General features: G+C 40.9%; 1 protein-coding gene across 1 annotated transcript in view; it reads left to right on the top strand.

The window, feature by feature from the left end:
• The window catches only part of obscnb (obscurin, cytoskeletal calmodulin and titin-interacting RhoGEF b), a 60,384-nt gene that overhangs the window by 23,554 nt on the left and 17,454 nt on the right, over positions 1-19,376 (top strand). The window contains exons 22-48 of the mRNA XM_053495244.1: positions 403-669; positions 1,058-1,324; positions 1,402-1,514; positions 1,595-1,748; positions 1,878-2,039; positions 2,186-2,290; positions 2,371-2,637; positions 2,805-3,074; positions 3,287-3,553; positions 3,646-3,912; positions 4,301-4,567; positions 4,789-5,058; positions 5,255-5,524; positions 5,605-5,871; positions 6,194-6,460; positions 6,537-6,803; positions 7,718-7,987; positions 9,222-9,491; positions 9,653-9,931; positions 10,287-10,553; positions 11,727-11,999; positions 14,958-15,224; positions 15,859-16,134; positions 16,492-16,764; positions 16,852-17,142; positions 17,334-17,603; positions 17,779-19,035. Of these exons, the coding sequence (XP_053351219.1) occupies positions 403-669; positions 1,058-1,324; positions 1,402-1,514; positions 1,595-1,748; positions 1,878-2,039; positions 2,186-2,290; positions 2,371-2,637; positions 2,805-3,074; positions 3,287-3,553; positions 3,646-3,912; positions 4,301-4,567; positions 4,789-5,058; positions 5,255-5,524; positions 5,605-5,871; positions 6,194-6,460; positions 6,537-6,803; positions 7,718-7,987; positions 9,222-9,491; positions 9,653-9,931; positions 10,287-10,553; positions 11,727-11,999; positions 14,958-15,224; positions 15,859-16,134; positions 16,492-16,764; positions 16,852-17,142; positions 17,334-17,603; positions 17,779-19,035 (7,740 nt within the window). The remainder of the gene's footprint in view (positions 1-402; positions 670-1,057; positions 1,325-1,401; positions 1,515-1,594; positions 1,749-1,877; positions 2,040-2,185; positions 2,291-2,370; positions 2,638-2,804; positions 3,075-3,286; positions 3,554-3,645; positions 3,913-4,300; positions 4,568-4,788; positions 5,059-5,254; positions 5,525-5,604; positions 5,872-6,193; positions 6,461-6,536; positions 6,804-7,717; positions 7,988-9,221; positions 9,492-9,652; positions 9,932-10,286; positions 10,554-11,726; positions 12,000-14,957; positions 15,225-15,858; positions 16,135-16,491; positions 16,765-16,851; positions 17,143-17,333; positions 17,604-17,778; positions 19,036-19,376) is intronic.

The raw sequence follows: 19,376 nt of genomic DNA, 5'->3' as shown, positions 1-19,376 counted from the left end.
GTTTGGCACAAACAAATGATTGAGCTTAATATATATTTAACATTTGATGTGCTATTAATTTGAAAATCGCAATGTCCAAGTGCCCGAAAAATAAAAACAGTGTATCAGTGTATGCTTCAAATCTCTAGGTGTTAGCATGGACGTTAGCTAATCACGTTTTTATTTCATTTAATTATTAATTTTTCTGCTTGTTTTATGCTAAAGCCTCAACCATTTACAGCTAAAACTATTACATAGTTACATATTACGTATTACATTATAAATGGTTAATAAGCAAATTGCTAATTGGCTCCACAATTGTCAATTCGCCTGGATGACGTTTGTAGTGGTGATGTAGCGTGGTGCAGTGTGTCTTCAGAATTCCTTGAGAAGACCAGGGTTTTACCTTGCCTATTTTTGCAGAGCTCCCTGTTATGTTCATTAAGAAGCTTGAGAACAAAACTGTCCAAGAAGAGGACAGGGTGGAGCTCCAGGTGGAACTGAGTAGGCTGTCCGACGAGGTGAAGTGGATGAAGAATGGCATTGTACTGCAGCCGGAAGGAAATCTGCAGATCCATGCTGATGGTATTAAACAGACTCTGATCTTCAAGAGTGTGACCTATGCCGACCGAGGCGTTTACTCTTGTGAAACTCTGGATGACAAGACTCAGGCCAAACTCACTGTAGAAAGTAAGCTGCCTTTGGGCCTTCATATCAACATGAAAGTATTTTATCTACCGATTTAATAATTAGACGTCACTAAAGTCTCTTTGGAGTTAAGGTGTGCATTAGGAGGGGTTTTTGTGTTCATTACTTGAGGGACTTTATTTTGCTGCTGCACAAGAATTTAGGTTCTGTTTTTCCCCCCTCCCATTCATAGTAACATTATATTTGCAAATACAATCAACTAAATTCAGGTAGGATCAGTGTGGGTATAAACTGGAATGATATCTCTGAAGTTGACGAAGTGTCATGGTTTAATTTTAAGTCACTTTCAATTGAAATCTAAAAACAGATATTTGGAGCATCTGAAAATAGTTTACAGTTTTTTAAATCTGCTTCAAATGTGGTCCTTTAGTGAAGAAGATTCAAGTTGTTAAGGGCTTAAAAGAGACGAAAGTCCATGAACAGGAGACGGCAACAATGGAGGTGGAACTCAGCAAGCCTGATGTGGAAGCCTTCTGGACCAAAGACGGGCAAAAACTCAGAGCAAGTCCCAAAGTCCTCATTGCAGCTCTGGGACCTAAACATTCCTTAACCATGTCCCAACTGAAGATGGAAGACAGCGGGACGATCTCTTTCCAGGCAGAAGGCGTCCACATTTCAGCGAAACTCGTTGTTACGGGTGCGTCTTCTCATTAGCTGTAAAGTTAAAACCTTCTGAATAGAAAAAAGTCTAATTTAGACTTTTATATTTTGTAGAACCTCCTGCAAAGATCCTTAGGCCTTTAGAAGATGTGAGAACTCCCGAGAAGGAAGATGCCACCTTTGAGTGTGAAGTGTCCCGAGTGAACGCTGATGTAAAGTGGTTTAAGGTATACAGATACTTTTTAAAATCTGATTTGGTACAGTCATGGAAATACTGTATATTACACAACACCTATTTTTCCCTTAGAATGATGATGAACTGAAACCAGGAAAGAGATACATGATTCATTCCCAAGGTCGGAAGCGTAGCCTCCTGATCCAGAAGTGTACTTATGAAGACCAAGGATTGTACGTGTGCAAAACGACAGATGACAACACTTCAGCCAACCTGACCGTTCATGGTAGAAAGGAACCTTTCTTCTAGGAGACATGAATGATTTTTTCTTCTAGGAGAAATTAAACCAGAGGTTTAGTCCTTAGGAATCAATCGTTGGTGTTCTTATTTTGGTTATCATTGGTCTCTTGTGCAGCCCGTGACATTAAGATCGTTAAGCAGCTGCAGGATTTGGAAGTGATGGAGAAAGAGAGTGCAGCGTTCACCTGCGTGGTGTCGCACGATGAAGTAGAGGGTCAGTGGTTTAAGGGTGACGTCAAACTCAGAGCCGGGGATAACATCAAGATGAGACAAGAAGGTGAGTAAGTTTGACCTTAACAATAATATCATCTGTATTATAATGGGATGAAAATGTTTCACAATGTGTTGTTATAGCAAAATAAGTCAGAGTGGTAACTCTAGCACTTTATTATTTTTATTCCCTTTTTTCACCCTATTCTAAAGGAAGAACGTATGTTCTACTCTTCAAATCTGTCAAGGCTGAAGATGCTGCTGAAATCAAATTCACGGCTGAAAAAGCCTCATCAGTTGCCAAGCTCAAAGTCAAAGGTTGGTGCTTTAAAGTAAACATAATGTCTGTTGAATTCCTTGCTGCTCTAGACACTTTAAAAACTTTCGACTGATTACAGAACTGCCTGTGAGATTTGTGAAGAAACTCAGAGACAAAATCGCCATGTACAAGCACAGGGGATTTTTAGAGTGTCAGGTGTCTCGAGAGAGTGCCACGGTCACGTGGTACAAGAACAAGGACGAGATCAAAGCCAGTAAAAAGCATGAACTGTCCAGCGAGGGAGTGTATCGCAAGCTCACCATTAACGACGTGGACTCTGGGGACGAAGCTACGTACACATGCGATGCTATCGATGAAAAGACGTCGTGCAGGCTGCTTGTGGAAGGTAATGAGAGAGGAAATATGAGTTTTAGGTGTAAACCATAAGAGACCAAAGAATAAAAAAATCATCTGCAGGATTGTTTATTTCTTAGCATTATCGTCTACCTAACAATAATGTCAAAACATCTGGTCCTAGCTGAGCTTATAATATGATATCTTGATGATTTCCAGAGCAGGCCATCAGCATCGTCAAGGAGCTCAAGGCGGTGGAAGTGACTGAACCATTTGCTGCCCACTTTGAGGTGGAAATCAGTATGGAAACAGTCAAGCCAGTAAAGTGGACCCTAAATGGAGAGAATCTGAGCGAGAGTAGCGACATTGAGATCGAGAAGGAAGGCACTATGCACCGGCTTACGTTTAAGAAGACCAAGGCTTCCATGTCAGGCAACGTGCAGTTCACGGCTGGAAAAAGCAAATCGACGACTCAGCTCACGGTGAAAGGTTCGGCTGATAGTAATTAGCTAAATGAACGCAAATGTGAATAACTCTGCATGGTTGTTATTATTATGCCCTGGTAAGTCTTTTACTACAACTAAACCGAATGGTCTTTGTCCTTAAATTTTTTTATTTGTTTAGCTAGAATCCAGGGTCACATGTGCTTTTTTTTGTTTGCAGCCAATGATATTAATTAAGTAATAACGACTTCTCTACAGAGCGTCCCATCGAGGTGGTCGAGCCCCTCAAAAATGTCACCGCCCAAGAAAAGGCTTCAGCCAAGCTTTCCTGCAGGCTTTCCGCTGTGCCTAAAGAAGTGTCCTGGTTTAAGGGTCAAACTGGTCTGGAGGCATCAAGCAAGTATACTATGAAACAAAGTGGCACCGAAATGCAGCTGGTCATCCAGGCGCTGACTCCAAGCGACACTGGAGAGTACCGCTGTCAAACTTCGACTTGTGAGACAAAAGCCACTCTAACTGTTGAAGGTAAAGTACACTGTGCTTACGGTATGTAGAATATCAAGCATTTTTAAAAGAGAAAAGGAAACATTGGAACACTTTTAAAAATTGGTCCGCAGTGCGTAACATTCAGATCATCAAGCGATTGACAGACGTGGAGGTCGATGAGGGAGGTGACGCCGTGTTCACCTGTGAGGTGAATTACGCAGACGAGGAAGCCGAGTGGTTCCTTGACGACAAGCCGCTGTTCAGCAACGAGGTTAACGTTATCCAACACGTGCACAAGACGCATACCATCACCCTCAAGAACCTGGCGCCTCAAGATGGTGGGAAGATCACCTTCAAGGTTAGGGAGGAGAAACAGACGGTCTGCCTGAAAGTGAAAGGTATGATGGTTTTGAGGAAGATTGTTTGTAGTGGCTTGCACAAGTATTCAACCTCTTATGTTGCAAGCTCGAATGGAAGTCAACTTTATTGTTCCCATAATTTTTAGATTCATGTAATAAAAGTATGGATACAGGTTCTAAGTTCTGATGAGCCCAAAATGAAACTTTTTGTCTATTGCATAAAACGCTACGTTTGTCGAGGACCCTTTCTTGTCTGTAAAGCATGGTGGTGGTAGTATTATCCCATAATAATGCTTTTCATCAGCGGAAACTGGTCAGCATTAATCGAACTAAATGTGGATGAATACACTTGTGCAAGCACCATTTCGTAACTCTCATGGCACTGAGTATTATTCTGAATGCTTTATTCTGGTGTGTTGAACTGCAGAAAAGAAAGCTGTTTTCCTTAAGTTGTTAGACGACGTGATCGGAGAAGAAAAGGGGTCTGTGACTCTGAAATGTGAAGCCTCAAAACCCACGGTGTCCCCTGTTTGGCGGAAAGACAATGCCGTCCTTTCTGCAGGCATTAAGCACGAGCTGTTACACGACGGCAGAATCCTAGGCCTGACGATCCGGGACATCACGCAGGCGGACGCTGGGGAATACAGCTGTGACCTGGGTACAGATCTAACCAAATCCAAGGTCACCATTAGAGGTATGATGAAAGAAAAGAAAAATGCATGCTTACTTCATCTGTTTACAATGTTGTGTCTTATGTCTTGCTTTGTATAATGTTACCTTAAATAACGTATATAAATAATAATGTAAATAATAACATATTACTATAGATCATATAGACCTTCTGATCAATCAGAATAGAGAATTCAACATCACCATTTAAAATGCTGCTCTTTAAATTTTTTGTACATTACCCAGACATCAGCATTGGCATCACAAAACGCTTGAAATCCATGGAGGCGAAAGCAGGTGAGACCTGCGTGTTTGAGTGCATCCTCTCTCGAGAAAGCTCGGACGAATGCTTATGGAGCCTGAAAGGCCAACCTGTGACAAGCAGTGGACGTTTCCAGATTAGCAGCAAAGGGCGCAAGCACACACTTAGCATCAAAAGAGTGACTGGGTCTGACTCTGGGGAGGTCGTTTTCACTCTCAAGGACTTAAACTCGAGAACAACATTGTCTGTAGAAGGTGAGATGTTTTCCGTGAGGATCTACTGGTCACTTTTCTGTCATCTTCCAAGGTTGAATCGTTGTGCAAAAAACTGATTTCCTATAAACAAGCCCAGAACTCTTTTTTTAAGTACCAAAAGTAAAAGACATTGCATATTGGTATCTGCAAGCAAACGTATTAAACAGGTTTATTGCTGTGTTTTCTTTCACTGCAGGTGAAGTTCCTACCTTCACCAAAGAGCTCCAGGGTGTTAGCGTCGCTCCTGGAGAAGATGCTGTGTTCCTCGGTGAGCTCTCTCAGCCTGGCTTGGACGTTGTTTGGTGTAAAAACGGAAAGCCGTTGCAGAAAAGCCTAAAGTATGAGATGATTCAGGAGTATAAGGTTGTCAAGCTGATTGTTCACAGTGTTACCACTAAGGATTCTGGAGAATACAGTTGTGAAGTGACCGGCGGACTGAGCTCAAAAACTCAACTGGAAATTAAAGGTGATTCTACGATCGTCTTGTTTATATCTGTTCCATTATAACTGCTGATTTCAGGGCTTAATTCTTCTTCTGCATTCCAGAGCCTAAGAACAAGTTCATCCGTGAGCTCAAGAATATCACCGCGCCTGAAAGAGGTACCGTCAGTTTTGAATGTGAAACCGCTCGTCCGGCTTCCAAAGTCACTTGGATGAAAGGTTTGAAGGAGATCCTGGCAGGAAGGAAGTATCAAATGACGCAGAAGGAAAGAGTCCATATGCTTACAGTGAAAGATTTGGATGAGGCTGACAGCGATGTGTACTCATGTAATGTCGACACTGCCAAGAGTGCGGCCCAGCTGACCGTTCAAGGTAAAGACGCTCTAGTCAGGACTCTACGATGATGTGTCATATGTGATATTGTAAACTACATAACAGATATTTGTAAATACTGTTAGCAACAAGCATATGCTCAACATTTATTTGAATTTTTTTTATCCATTCCTACTTATCTTTAATGTAGTTGAACAAAATCTGCAGGGAACAAAAACTAAAATTCATTTTAATTGGTCTTAATGTCAGAGGTCATCAAATGCAAACACATGCTCTAACAAACTCCTGGAAATGTCACTTACCTAAGTGCGTGAATCTCCTAATGTGAATATTCTCTTCCTCTGTTATCCAAAATGGTCAGCCCTTCCCACAATTTTCACTCGAGAGTTGAAAGACCAGAAGGCTCTGGAGAAGGAAAGCGTCACCTGGTCCTGCGAGCTCTCCAAACCTGGCATGCCGGTTCAGTGGCGCAAAGGCGATGTAGACCTTTTCTCTTGCGCCAAATATGAATTCCGGCAAGATGGCCACCTCGTCCAGTTAATAATTCATGACCTTAACACTGAAGACTCTGGATACTACACCTGCGACAGCGGAGATCAGAAAACCACAGCGCACCTCGAAGTGAAGGGTAAAAACTTGATTTCTTATAAAGGATGGCACGGCAGGTTTTTCATTTATCTCAACTTAATCTCTTGGCTTTGCAGAATTACCCATTGTGTTTAAAACACCCCTGAGCAAGCTGGAAGCTGAAGCTGGGGAAACCGTCATATTCCGGTGTGTACTTAACAGACAGTGGGTGCCTGTAGTATGGAGAAAAGATCAGAAGATTCTACAGTCCAGTAACAAGCACCAGTTAAGGCAAGATGGCGCAGTGGTCGAGCTAGTCATCTACAAGCTGCAGGAAGCAGACTCAGGAGAGTATTCCTGTGATTCTGGGCATGAAACCACTTCTGCCCGACTCACAGTGAAGGGTAAGAACCAGTGTTATTCCTTCTTAACTCGCAGCAGTCACGTTAACTTAGTTTTCCTTCCATTTCATGCATGGTCTGAGTTACATCTTTCCGCATCTTTCCTTTCAAAAAGATTCTCCTTTCTGTGCTCCATTCTTTTCCTTTTCAATTCTTCTCGCATGGAACATACTTCTCTAATAATTTCACCACATGGCACCAAATCTGTGGTTGCATGATTCTTATATCTTTAATGTGAATCTTAATGACGATGTGTGTCTTGCATTAAATTTTGGTACCATTTGTAAACTTCCATTTTCATGCACTACATTGTTAAATACCCTACAATAACTAGTACACTTTTATACTGTTAAATTTGTATGCTGTTTTTTTTTTCTTTCTTTGGAACTGTTGCACTGTTAATGTTTTGAGTTAATTAAATATTGATTTTACAGGCTTTTAAACCCCACATTTGTAGTTGATGCACTAAATGTTCAAAAGTATGTGCACCCTTGACCATCACGCCTCAGTATGTTCTTGCTGAACATCCCTTTTCAGATTTATTCCCTCTTCGCTCTTATTATTGGCTTCACTCTTCATGGTTGTGAAGCACTTTGGTGACTTTAGGCACTGAGGTAGAGCTGTTGAGGAAGCACCAGGTCTTCTTCTGCTACAGCATACACTCTCGAAAAATGCTTGCTGTGATGGTCAGGTGTCCACGTGACTGTGGCCATTTAGTGCATTTGCATACCATTTGTCAATCGGTGGTGCAGCGAGTAACGGGTATGGCAGTTTGACAAGTAGGTGACTAAGTAGGTGATAAGAGGTGCTTCATTTAAATTTTCTTTAAATGGCCACCCTTATTCCGACTACACCGTCTGTTTTCCGTGTCAATACAACTGGCTTAAAATGTATCCTGGGTGATGTGTATTAAACAGAACTTGACATTACTATTGACACCGAGTTGAAGAGCTGCATCGTCAACGAAGGAGACGATGTGTCCTTTGAGTGCTTTGTATCTCATGACGGCGCCCGGGACGTGACCTGGGAACTTCAGGGTGTTCCTCTGCGGAGCAACGAGATGAACGTGATCCAAGCGGAAGGCAAAAAGCATTCGCTTACTCTAAAGAGCGTGACAGAGAAAGACTCGGGCACCATCTCCTTCCATGTGGGGAGCCACACTTCCTTTGCTTGTCTCACAGTTAAAGGTAAACTCCTCTGAGCCTCTGAAGATTCCTCAGCTGCAAGGCTGTGCCTTATTTCCTTTCTATCCCCGACTTTGAGTAACATCACAAAGACTTAATTCCTTATATTATATACTTATAATTGTACTTTTTCATATCTGACTTGTTTAACATTTTTTAAACCTGGTCTTCCCTCCTGATCTTTTCCTTGCTAGATATTGCCTTGGAGAATGATGTTGTAAAGGAATGAAGTACTTTATTCTTCTTATATATTTTTTTTATTAATTAAAGATTTACATTGTATGTTTTAGACATTTATAGTTGCTCTAATGTTCTAAAACATCCAATGATTTTTTTTTCTCACTTGTATCCTAAAGTGCTCACAGTAATTTGCCAATACTAACTTTATTTATTTATTTATTTATTTTTCATAGTTTTGTTTTGGCACGCTTCCTATAGCACGTTTCTTATAAGCCTCTAATTTTCTTTCTGGAAATTTCTCCTGGTCAGAGCTCTGAGTATCCAAGTGCAGTTTTAACACTACCAGCTTCACTGCTTTAACACTTTGCTTCCAGACATCCTGGGATACACGCTGCATGCACGTGACAATATACGCCCGTCATGTGTCCAACATCCGCGATTGAACATGTTTGTATCTTTGAAAGTTCATAACTCGAATATTTGTATGTAGGAGTCTTACTGTATAAGGTTTCATGCACATACTGTAGCACTGGCCCTCCAGGACCGGAATTGAAGACCCCTGCTCTAAACTAGCCACATAGTGGGAGTACATTATATGCTTAGTTTGTTTGGAATTGTAAGATAATCTTTAAGAAAAAATGTCATAGAATCCGGATATTTATTCAATTGCGATACTAAAACAATCGCTATTACAGATCGAATTGCTAATAAGGTATTGTGAAATCGTTCCGGCTGGTCGCGTATTAGTGCTAGTGTTTGAATGCGTCATCGACTTGATTGCTGATATTCCGGTTGGTCCAACCACACATTTTACAGGATCAAGACACGGGGAAGTCATGAGAGAAAATAGGTCGCCACCTGATGTTCGTTAGCTATGAAACGTGCACAGGCTCTTTTTTTGTTTGTTTGTTTGAAGGTGAAAGAGATGTATTATTAACAAATAAAAATTTTGGCCAGTGCACTCCATGTATCCTTTCCATGTCATATTCTAGTTATTTTGTCTTTCTCAAATATTTCTTTAACAATATTTCTTTCACTTCCTATCGTGTGCTTCTAGCTGTCCCTGTGCTGCAATTTACAAGCGACCTGAAGAACCAAGAAGCCGAAGAAGGCGATAAAGCTACGTTATCCTGTGAAACTTCAATCCCCGATGCCCATGTGACCTGGAAGAAGGGCAGGATAGTCCTTTCTGAGGGGGACAAGTATTCCATTCAGAAGAACGGAACAATCCAGACCCTGGTGATCCACAAGCTGACGGTGATGGACGCCGGAGAATATGTGTGTGAAATCGGCGACAAACAAAGCAAAGCCACTTTGAGCATCAAAGGTGATGAGTTTTAATGGTTCTTCGCGTGGTTTTCTTTTGTTTTGTACCTCATTATGATGCAGAAATCCAGGTCAGCATCTTCTACATACCAAACTGTAAAATGAAATTTGGGAAAATATTCTTAGAGACAGTTGGCTTCTTGTGCGCTTCTTTTTATCTAGAGCGTGTCCGAATTACCAGAGAACTTAATGATGTCACAGTGATGACTGGCGAGGATGCCGTGTTCCACTGTGAGGTGTCCCAGGCAGGAGTAACTAATGCCGAATGGTGGCTAGGCTCCAACCACCTTCAAAACAATGACTTGAATCAGATCAGCAGCCGAGGGAGGGAACACAGCCTAGCGTTAAAAATGGTCACGCCTGACGATTCAGGCGACGTGGCCTTTGTCGTTGGCTCGGAGAGGACTGTTGCTTCCTTGGTGGTGAAGGAGAAACCCAAAGGTAACGGGTTCGTTCCTTGCAAGTGCGTACGAGTCTTCATCAATAGCTAGCGATAGTGTTAAAAACCAGCACTGCGCGGTTCTCGTGAATGCTTTGGGCGGGTGCATGTTGGCACATCAGCGCCGTGTGGTAACGTCATGTGCAGTATGGATACAGCTGTGAGGGTTCATATTACCACTAACTATTTTGCTTTACCGACTGATGGAGTAATTGCACCCTTTTGCCCTGTTTGGTTTTGCTTTTAATGTTTGCAAGGACCACTGATGGCTTAAAGAAGTTTTCTCGCTTCCTTATTGAAGATCTGTAAAATTCAAACTTACTGACGTTCCTTTGTCCTTTCTGTCTCACTCCTCAGAAACCCTGCCCTTCTTCCACAAAGAGCTGGAGAACATAGACGCAGTCGAAGGTGACATGATTACCCTTCGCTGTGAGCTTTCTAAGCCAGGTGTCAATGTAGAGTGGCGTAAAGGAGGGATGGTCCTGCAACCCAGTAAGAAGTTTCAGATGAGGCAAGAAGCATGTGTTCAAGAACTTGACATATTCGACCTGAAACCAGAGGACAGCGGCTATTACACTTGTGATGCTGGAAATCAGTTAACTACAGCTTCGGTTTCAGTGCAAGGTAACCAAAAGTTTGCAGTCTGGTTGGAATAAACTTAAAGGAATCAAGTCTTTTTACATATAATGCACCATATAGATATTTGATATCATGGATATCAAGTTGTTTCCCAGAATGCAAAGAAGACCTTTTTTGTATTTTTTTTCCTCCCCCATGCAATCACTATATAAATTAAAAGGATATTGCTGTATTGCTGTTCAGTACTGTTGAAATTCAGTCATTTAATGTTTACATTTTGATCTAAAAATAAGTTTTAAACCAAAATTCTAAGATTCTTTCAATTTAGGTAAGAGTAATGATCCTTCATTTCCGTCAAATAATTCATCCATTTCATGTTAATATTTAAAAAGGTTAGAAAATGTTTGTTTTTTTCGTAGATAATTAGAATTAAAGCAATAGAGTTTTACCGGCTTCTTTACTCCTGTTGAATTCGTAAAAAAAATTCTTGCATAATTAATGTGAGATGGTCTGGGAAACAAAGTGGAAAGTCATTTAAAAACTTTGGAAAATGCCAAATTTGATGAAGTTTTTTATTATTAATATTATTATTATTATTATTGTTAATGTAATTTAATATAATATAATATAATTATTTATATAATCTTACATCTCTTACATAAAATTCTCAAAGGTGACTTTATTGCCACAGTGAAATTAATTTTTTACATGTGGCCCCTGGAGTGAACACAGTTAAGGGCCTTTCTCAAGCACCCAACAGTAGTAACCTGGTGGAGCTGGGCCTCGAACCGCCGACCTTCCAATCAGTGATTTAACCCTCTGAGTTACCACTCCCCAAGTGTTATTGCAATTAAACATTTCCCCTTTTTTATTGTAACCTTAAGTGCTACAGTAGAACTTGTTTTAATAGACTTACACTATATAGTATCTTCAGTACTACAAATTTACAACTTCCATGTTATGGGTTTTTCCAGACCACCGCACAGATGTTTCCTGACTGTAAGTGTATAGCACATACTGTACATTTAACCAAGAACTCGGTTTGTCATAGTTAACTGATACTACCTTGTTTTTCTGGGGTTAGACAGCAAATCTGTCAGTTTAAACCCCTGAAATCAGACCTTGCTTACAGTGATGTATTATTATTTTTTTATATAATTTCTATTTCACTGCGCTCAGGGATGTTATTGATTAGCTGTTTGTCTGTGGTCTCTGCAGAGGCTGAGGTGCTCATAGTGTCTGGTATAAAAAGCACTGATGTCTTTGCGGGAGAGCAGGCAGTGTTCTCCTGCCAGCTGTCTCGCCGTGCCAGGGGCAGAGTCCAGTGGTGGCTGGATGGCACTCGTTTGGACAACAGTCCCTTCAGTATTATCGGGGTGGGTGAAGGCAATGTTCACACCCTCACCCTAAAGAACCTGGCACCAAATGACTCGGGCACCGTCCTGTTCAAAACGGGAAGCTTGACCTCCTCGGCTAGGCTGTTAGTTAAAGGTACTGGATCAGGTGGAGGTGTTGAGGGGTGCGAATCAGCTCTTTTGCTAATGGCCCTGTTGCATTGATGGAAGATTTTTAGTTCAAAATGAAGTGTGTCCATGAATTTCCTGAACTGACAAACTAACCCAAACCCTGCTGTCCTGCTTTTACTTTTACTTGTTTTACTTCCTTGCATTGTTCCTCATTTTCAATTTCTCACACCACATACAGTACTGGAGCTATCCGGTGCTGGATTCTGATTGGCCAGAATGAGGCATTTTCTGTATTTATGGCTGCGAAATAAATCAGGATTGTGTTAATACTAGGGCTGCATGATTTGATAGAAAAATCACATTTTGATTATTTGGACACACACTGTGATTGTGACTGTGATAATTAAGCAAAACCATTTAGCATTTAGTCTTATCAACCTACTGTAGGCTGACAGCAAATAACAAAACTCTACATAAATCCCTTACTATGCATATATTACATGTAATAAACTACAGGTTTTTGGATTAAATAATTGCACAAATCATTGGAGATTTGGATGTTTATTCGAATAACCGTGCTGCTTTATTTAATACTGTGTATATTATTGTTTCTCTAGTTATATAAAGGGACTCGTAAACACGCATATTAATATTTAGTTAATGAAAAAATGTCTTCTTACTAATGTCTAGTTTTTCCGTCGTCTTCATACTGTCCAGTTTCTTTGTAACATTTAAAAAACTTTTTTTGTTTGTTTGATTTGTTTATTTAAAAAAAAACTCTTTTAATAAGAGAGAAAAGATACTGGATAGAGAATGATTATTTATAAATGCTATATGAAAGTGCTGACACAAAGAATTTCTTTCTATCAATGGTCAAAAGGTGCAATGTGACGTTCTACAAATTAGATTTTTTTTTGTTTTGTTTTGTTAGAATATCATTATAGTATAAAAGCAATAAAGATTTTTAGGGTAACAGTAAGTTAAATCACTGTATATTGTTTTCTTTGACCTTGTTTCATAAACTATTGTAATTTGTAGATAAAGGAAAGCTGCTGCAACATATTTAACTATCAAGTTGCTCTTTAGCGTTCCTACCTCTTGATCATGTTCTTCATACTACTGTACATCCTAGTTGTTTTGTTGCTCTGTGGTGTACTGTTGTTCGTCTTTTATTTTAAATTACATAATCATCCAAATTGGTGAAATTCATGGACGGTTTTATCATGTTTAGTTTAGAAATGTTACAAGGTTACACTTCCAACCAACACATCTGGACCCATAGGGCCCTTCCACATGTGCTTGTACGACTGATTCCGTAGAGCGTTGAACAAGTATGACTTTAAAGGCTTTTTGCAGCCTTTTTTTATGTTTTTTTTTTTTTTTTTTGTAATGTATAAAAAGCTGTCCTTTACATTCTGTTTAAGAAACAGTTTGAGAAAGGTTTACAATGCTTGCGGGCCTCCGAAAGGGTTTGTTTCCCCCCTCAACCTTTTTGAATGAGTGTCCTGCTTGGCAACTCACCTATGCATGGCCTACTTTATTTCAACTGTTTGATCTGAAAGTTACAATGATTAAAAAAAAAAAAAAAAAATTATAATAATTGTTTTAGCCTTTCTAATTGCACTAGCCTGTAACCAGCCCTCACTCTTTCACTTTTGATCTCTGACCCAGACAGCCTGATTGTTACACACTTAAGTACACAACATACGCAACCATAGTTTTAGAACTAAGATTTGGATTTTTACATTTTGTTTCTGGCCAGTAAAGACAAGTAAAGACTGCACGTGTTATCACAAGGGTTCATGTCCCGATTTCAGATAACTCACCGCAGTCATAGTTAGCGCCGCTGTCACAGCTGATTGAGGGTTTAATAAATGTTTTAAAGGATTTTGCACTTTAATGGGGTGAGAAGTGTTGATCGTTCAGTCAGGTGAGGTTGAGGATCCTGTATACTCACGTCAGGCCATATACAATGTCATGAAGCAACATTCCATGTATAAAACCTGCTAAAGAGTAGAGAGCAGAGTGACACCAATGGATACTGCTTTAGACTATCGAGTTCATCATCACAGCGGTACCTCAGCATACAAACTACCACTCTACTAGTTTTACTACTGTAGTTATTGCACTTAGAAAGCCAAAATAAAATGAAGGTAAAGTTTCATGACACCGAACCAAACAAATGCCTTACTGTTGGTAGGTTTTAGTCGAAAAACCTCAAGTTCGACACCTGCTGTTGGGAATATTAGACAATTACCGATTAAGGGGATGATAAGGCAAGCACCCTGGCATTGCAATGGCTCTAAGACAACACACAAACCCTGGGTCCTAGAGTTAACTCAAAGGATAGGACACCTGGTAACATATGTAGTCTTAATTTTTTACTTTAAATTATGATTTTTGTTTTTAACAACCCCAACACTTAATGGAGGAGTCAGTGATTCTTTTTCAGTCCACTTTTTGTCAGTTTCAGCAGATATACTTTCGTAGTCCACTAGCTGTCCATTCAAAAAAAATGTCCTCTTCGTACACAGCCCTGACTATGAAAGTTAGAAACAAAGAAACTGGCATTGATCATCCTCCACAACATGATAATATTAGCCAGTGAGCTAGCCCAGTTGTTAGTGTCATTGGGTTGAAATGTGCATTCATAAATTTCAGTGGTAGAACTTCTAAATGAGCCCAGGAGGGAACCATCATCAATCTTTCTCCGATATCGCTGACTCCTCCTTTAATTGGTTAATATCAAAACCCTTTGGAATGTAATTAATTTAAGCACCCAAATAATTAATAAATCCCCTTTGCTTCATCCGGCAACTGGCGCATGCACAAAAATGGCAGCATCTTCTACTAAGTAGTACAGTAGAAGTAGTGGTGTTACTCTCATCTCAATAGACAAAATTGAGAAAATTAAACCCCGTCAACATTTTAAGCATGTGCTTTACGACTGTACCACTGTTCCTACTTCACCCACCGTTTATAGATCCTAATGTGGAGATAGTCAGTGCCATGGAGGATATCAACATAGCAGAGAACCAGCCTGCAGAGTTCATCTGCCAGTTCTCAAGGCCAGTCAAAGCCACATGGAAGCGAAACGGGCAACCTGTGCAACCTGATGGCCACAGGCTTATAGTGGAGCAAGACTGGACCGTAGCACGGTTATACATTAGCCAGGTGACCGCACAGGATGTGGGTGTATACTCCTGTGAGGCAGAAGGGACCTGTGTTGAGGCACACCTGAGGGTGCAAGGTGAGCGTACCTGCAGCCCTAAGTCGTAGTATTATTAAAGGTTTATGTATTTAAACCATGCCTGTCCAGGATTCTTTGGGGCTGCCAATGTTGACATGACTTGGGATAAGATACTGCTTATTTAGGGTGGTTGAATAGTCCAGATATTTGTGGAGCAAGAGTCCATCAGATGCTTGTAACACACTATGATGTACTGGAGGGCATCAGGCTATATGGATAATTTTTGGAAAACATGGAATTTATTTGTCATGGAATGCAGTAACAGCTGTTTGCTATATTAAATATAAGGAGTAGAACAAAATCAATGCCCTCAGCAAATAACCTAACATGGATGCCCAAAATGGGGTGCTTAGCCCTGCTAGCCAAAAAAATACATGCCAGACTTGCATTTAATGTATGTTCATAATAGAATCAGGGATGAAGCTACTATAAATGTTGTGAGAAATCTTGGAATAATGTTTCATTAAATATTTATACAATTCTGGTTTGTTCTATGGTCTTAACCTGGTGATCTTATGTATCATGACATAAGGTTAAGTCTATTAATGTTTACATGTTAACTTGCTGATTGCTGTAAAACAGTCCCAAATTTGACCTTGAATAAAAGGTTTAACCTCTTAAACCTGTCCCACAGCTAAACCCATCGAGATCATTCAAGGTCTGGAAAATGTGGAGACCATTGAGGGTAGTGAGGCACTGTTTGAGTGCTCGCTATCTGTCCCTGAGTCCAAAGACTGCAGGTGGTTGGTCGATGGGAAACCGGCGACGGAGTCCGCAAAAGTGGAAATTGTTTCCTTCGAGAGTGGTCGTCGCCATCTTTTGCTGCTGAAAGACTTAAAAGCTGGCTTCAACTGTACAGTAACTTTCCAGGCTGGCACTGCCTCGACCTCCGCCCTTCTCTCAGTCAAAGGTTAGTCACATTAGGAACTGACTAAGCATGCTTATTGTAAAGTTCCCATAATGCAAAATTTATAGTATAATAAAGTATGGAGGCGTAACAATCATTTGTGCAATATTTGATTGCAAAGCTGGTTAGGTTTTGTTTTACAGCATAGCTCATTTTGATGCTTATCTGTGCAAAAAGGTATAGTTTTTGCAAGGATGATACCGCACTTTGCCATTAACACCACTTGTGACATCACCAGAGGTGCAGTCCAAACAGTGTGGCGGTATAATGTCCCAGCCTGATATGACCATTACTTTGTAATTTTATTTTACTTTTTTTTTATCCTTATCTATTATGTGTTGCTGTAAATTGTAAATTTAGGGTGGCAACTGGAAATTGTGAAACATTTAGAGGACAAAACCGCTGTTGTTGGTGAGCAAGTGGAGTTCACTTGTGTCTTAAACAAGCCTGCACAAGAAAAAGACGTGAACTGGTATGCTAATGGTGCTGAACTTCGGCCAGATGATATGTGGGTGATGAAGAATAGAGGATGCACTTGCACCCTTATTCTGAAAAAAGCCCAAGCCCCGTCCCCACTGGAGATTACGTTTGCTTCTGAGGATGCCATTTCAGTGGCCAAGCTTGTGACTATTGGTAAGTGCGACCCGTCTATGTTTTATCACATAATAGTTTGGTTAACTGACCAAAGTTTAAAAATTTGATGTAATGTCTGAATCTTAGCCGTACCTGACCCCCCTGAGGATCCCGAGCTGGTCACAAAGACACCAACATCGGTGACTCTGTCTTGGTTCACACCTCTCAATGATGGTGGAAGCCCAATTTTGGGATACCGTGTGGAGATGCGTCAGGTGGATAGTGCTCTTTGGCGGCCCTGCCATACGGAACCAGTCTGCAATACTGAGTTTACAGTGGAAAACCTTATCCCGGGTTGTGGGTACAGGTTCCGTGTGGCAGCTATTAACAATGCTGGGATCAGTGACTCTGTCCAGCTTCCTCAAACTGTTACATTGGGTAAGAAACTATGCCTTTAGAATTCAGTCCCATAAAATGTATGAGAGATGAACTGAAAAGATGATCAACCAAACATCAGATTTTAGGAATCGGTCCATTGTTATAGGGAAATATGGTGGATAAAGCACTTGAGGATTAAAAAATTTACATCTCCAATTGTACTGATATTTTTCAATGTCTTGTATTTTTAGATGCACCAGTGAGTATTGCTAAGATGGTTGCTGTCTCAGAGTTTCAAAAGGGTAAAGTTGCACAGCTGGAATGCGAGCTTTCATCTGAGAGTCAGCAGACGGTCTGGCAAAAAGACCATCAGGAGATTGAGATGGGAGCCAAATACCAGGTGGTCACAGACAGCAAATCCCAAACTTCGATTGTTAAGGACGTCCAGTCTACTGACCAGGGGGTCAGTGTTTCTATAAGCTCAGGAGAGGTGAAAACTTCAATAAGCCTCGACCTTAAAGGTATCACCCCTTGCGTGCACTATCAGACTTTAGTCTGCCCATGGTCAATGTCTTATTGTTTTTAAGTAGCAGTACATGGTGAACACACCATATAATCTATTCTCCACTGCATCAAAATACCTTGTCACTGATTGCTGTCATAACATCTTGGGTATGTGTCACCTCTGATTCTCAGGAGATGACACAATGATGTCCCTGTCTGAGGAAGGTGGCCAGCCTGGCTTGCCCCCTGAGGCAGCTTCTGAGGGAGATCTACATGCTTTATGGGATGCTCTGGCCAAAAAGCGGAGGATGAGCAGGGAACCCACACTAGACTCCATATCTGAGCTTCCAGAAGAAGATGGTAAAGAGAAGAGACAAGCTCAGCAAGGTGAAGGTGCGGAGAAAGAGCAGATCAAAGAAAAAGAAACATTGATCGAAGTCAAACCTGAGATAAATCTGTATACCAGCTCTGAAGATGAGTCTGTTAGCGGAGGGTCAAGTCTGGTGTCCTATCTTAAAAAAAGCAGCAAATCGGTTTCCACTGTGATGAGCGAAAATGAAACCCCAGCGTCGCAGAAGCTTTATGAACATTTTCAAATGACTGAGAAATCAGTCCAGCAGACCATGGCAGTGCCACCGTTGGAGATCATTAAGGATGACAAGGATGAGATGCAGGAAGCTGCCATCAAAATCCAAGCTGCCTTCAAAGGCTACAAAGCCAGAAAGGATATGCGACCTGCCTTTAAAGACGTCTTTAAGGACCAGAACAAAGAACCAAATACGACCATTCATCTTGAATGTTCTGCAGATGGCAAGCCAGACAAAGTTCGCTGGTTAAAGGACGGTAAACCGTTGGTAGATGGCAAACACCACCACATTGACATATACAATGATGGAACTTGCTCTCTTATTGTTCCAGCTGCCACAGCTAATGACACTGGGGTGTACACTTGTGAGGTCACAAATAAATTTGGTGTTGCATCCCACAGTGGAAAAGTCATAGTTGGCTCTACACGAGAGTCATCAGGGCGTCGCCCGCTAACTCTCGGTTACAGTGCGGACAGTGAGCCAGAGAGCTCCGGCAGCGAGATGGACGAGTCTTTACGACAGGCAAGCAGGAGACTCCAGAAGCTGCTTCGTACACGTCTTCCACCAAAAGTAGAGGAGGAACCTTTTGTAAGTGCAGATGAAGGTGATTTGCCGCCACCAGATCCGCATTCGTATCGCGAAGACGACAGCTATATCTACATCCGCTTTGATACCCGCAGTGAAGCTCAGGTTGCATCCCAGCGATTCCAGGAGATGTTTACACACCAAGGTGTTCCTGTAGACACCGCCATTATTGAAACTGGAACTAAGATAGAACTTCGCATCAAGAAGATGGGATCTGACCAAGACGGTTCAAAAACGCCAACTAAAGAAAAGCCGTTTATCATATCAGGACCACCTGGTATGCCAAAGTTTTTTTTTTTTAACCTGCAGTAAAGTTTTAAACCTGTTCTGTCTGAGCATAATTTATTATTATTTTTGTTTTCTGAGCAATACGTTTTGTTTTGACTACTAAAATTTTTCAATTGTCTATTTTGTCTAAAGTACAGGTTCCCAACACTGGTCCTGGAGTCCCTCCTTTTCTTACCTTTTTTGCACTTTTTGTGTTTGCTCCCAACTAACACTTCTTGGGTGAAGCAAGTGTTAGCAGATAAGGGAAAGCTCTAAAATTCGGATGATAGGAGGTTCTTCGGGACTGGGGAACCTGTAGTCTGTAGTACATTTGTATGCATGAAATGGTTT

The sequence above is a fragment of the Clarias gariepinus genome, chromosome 4 (genome assembly GCF_024256425.1).
Source record: "Clarias gariepinus isolate MV-2021 ecotype Netherlands chromosome 4, CGAR_prim_01v2, whole genome shotgun sequence".
In the NCBI taxonomy this organism is placed as follows: Eukaryota; Metazoa; Chordata; class Actinopteri; order Siluriformes; family Clariidae; genus Clarias; species Clarias gariepinus.
The sequence above is the reverse complement of the archived record's forward strand: the minus strand, read 5'-3'. Positions and strand labels throughout refer to the sequence as shown.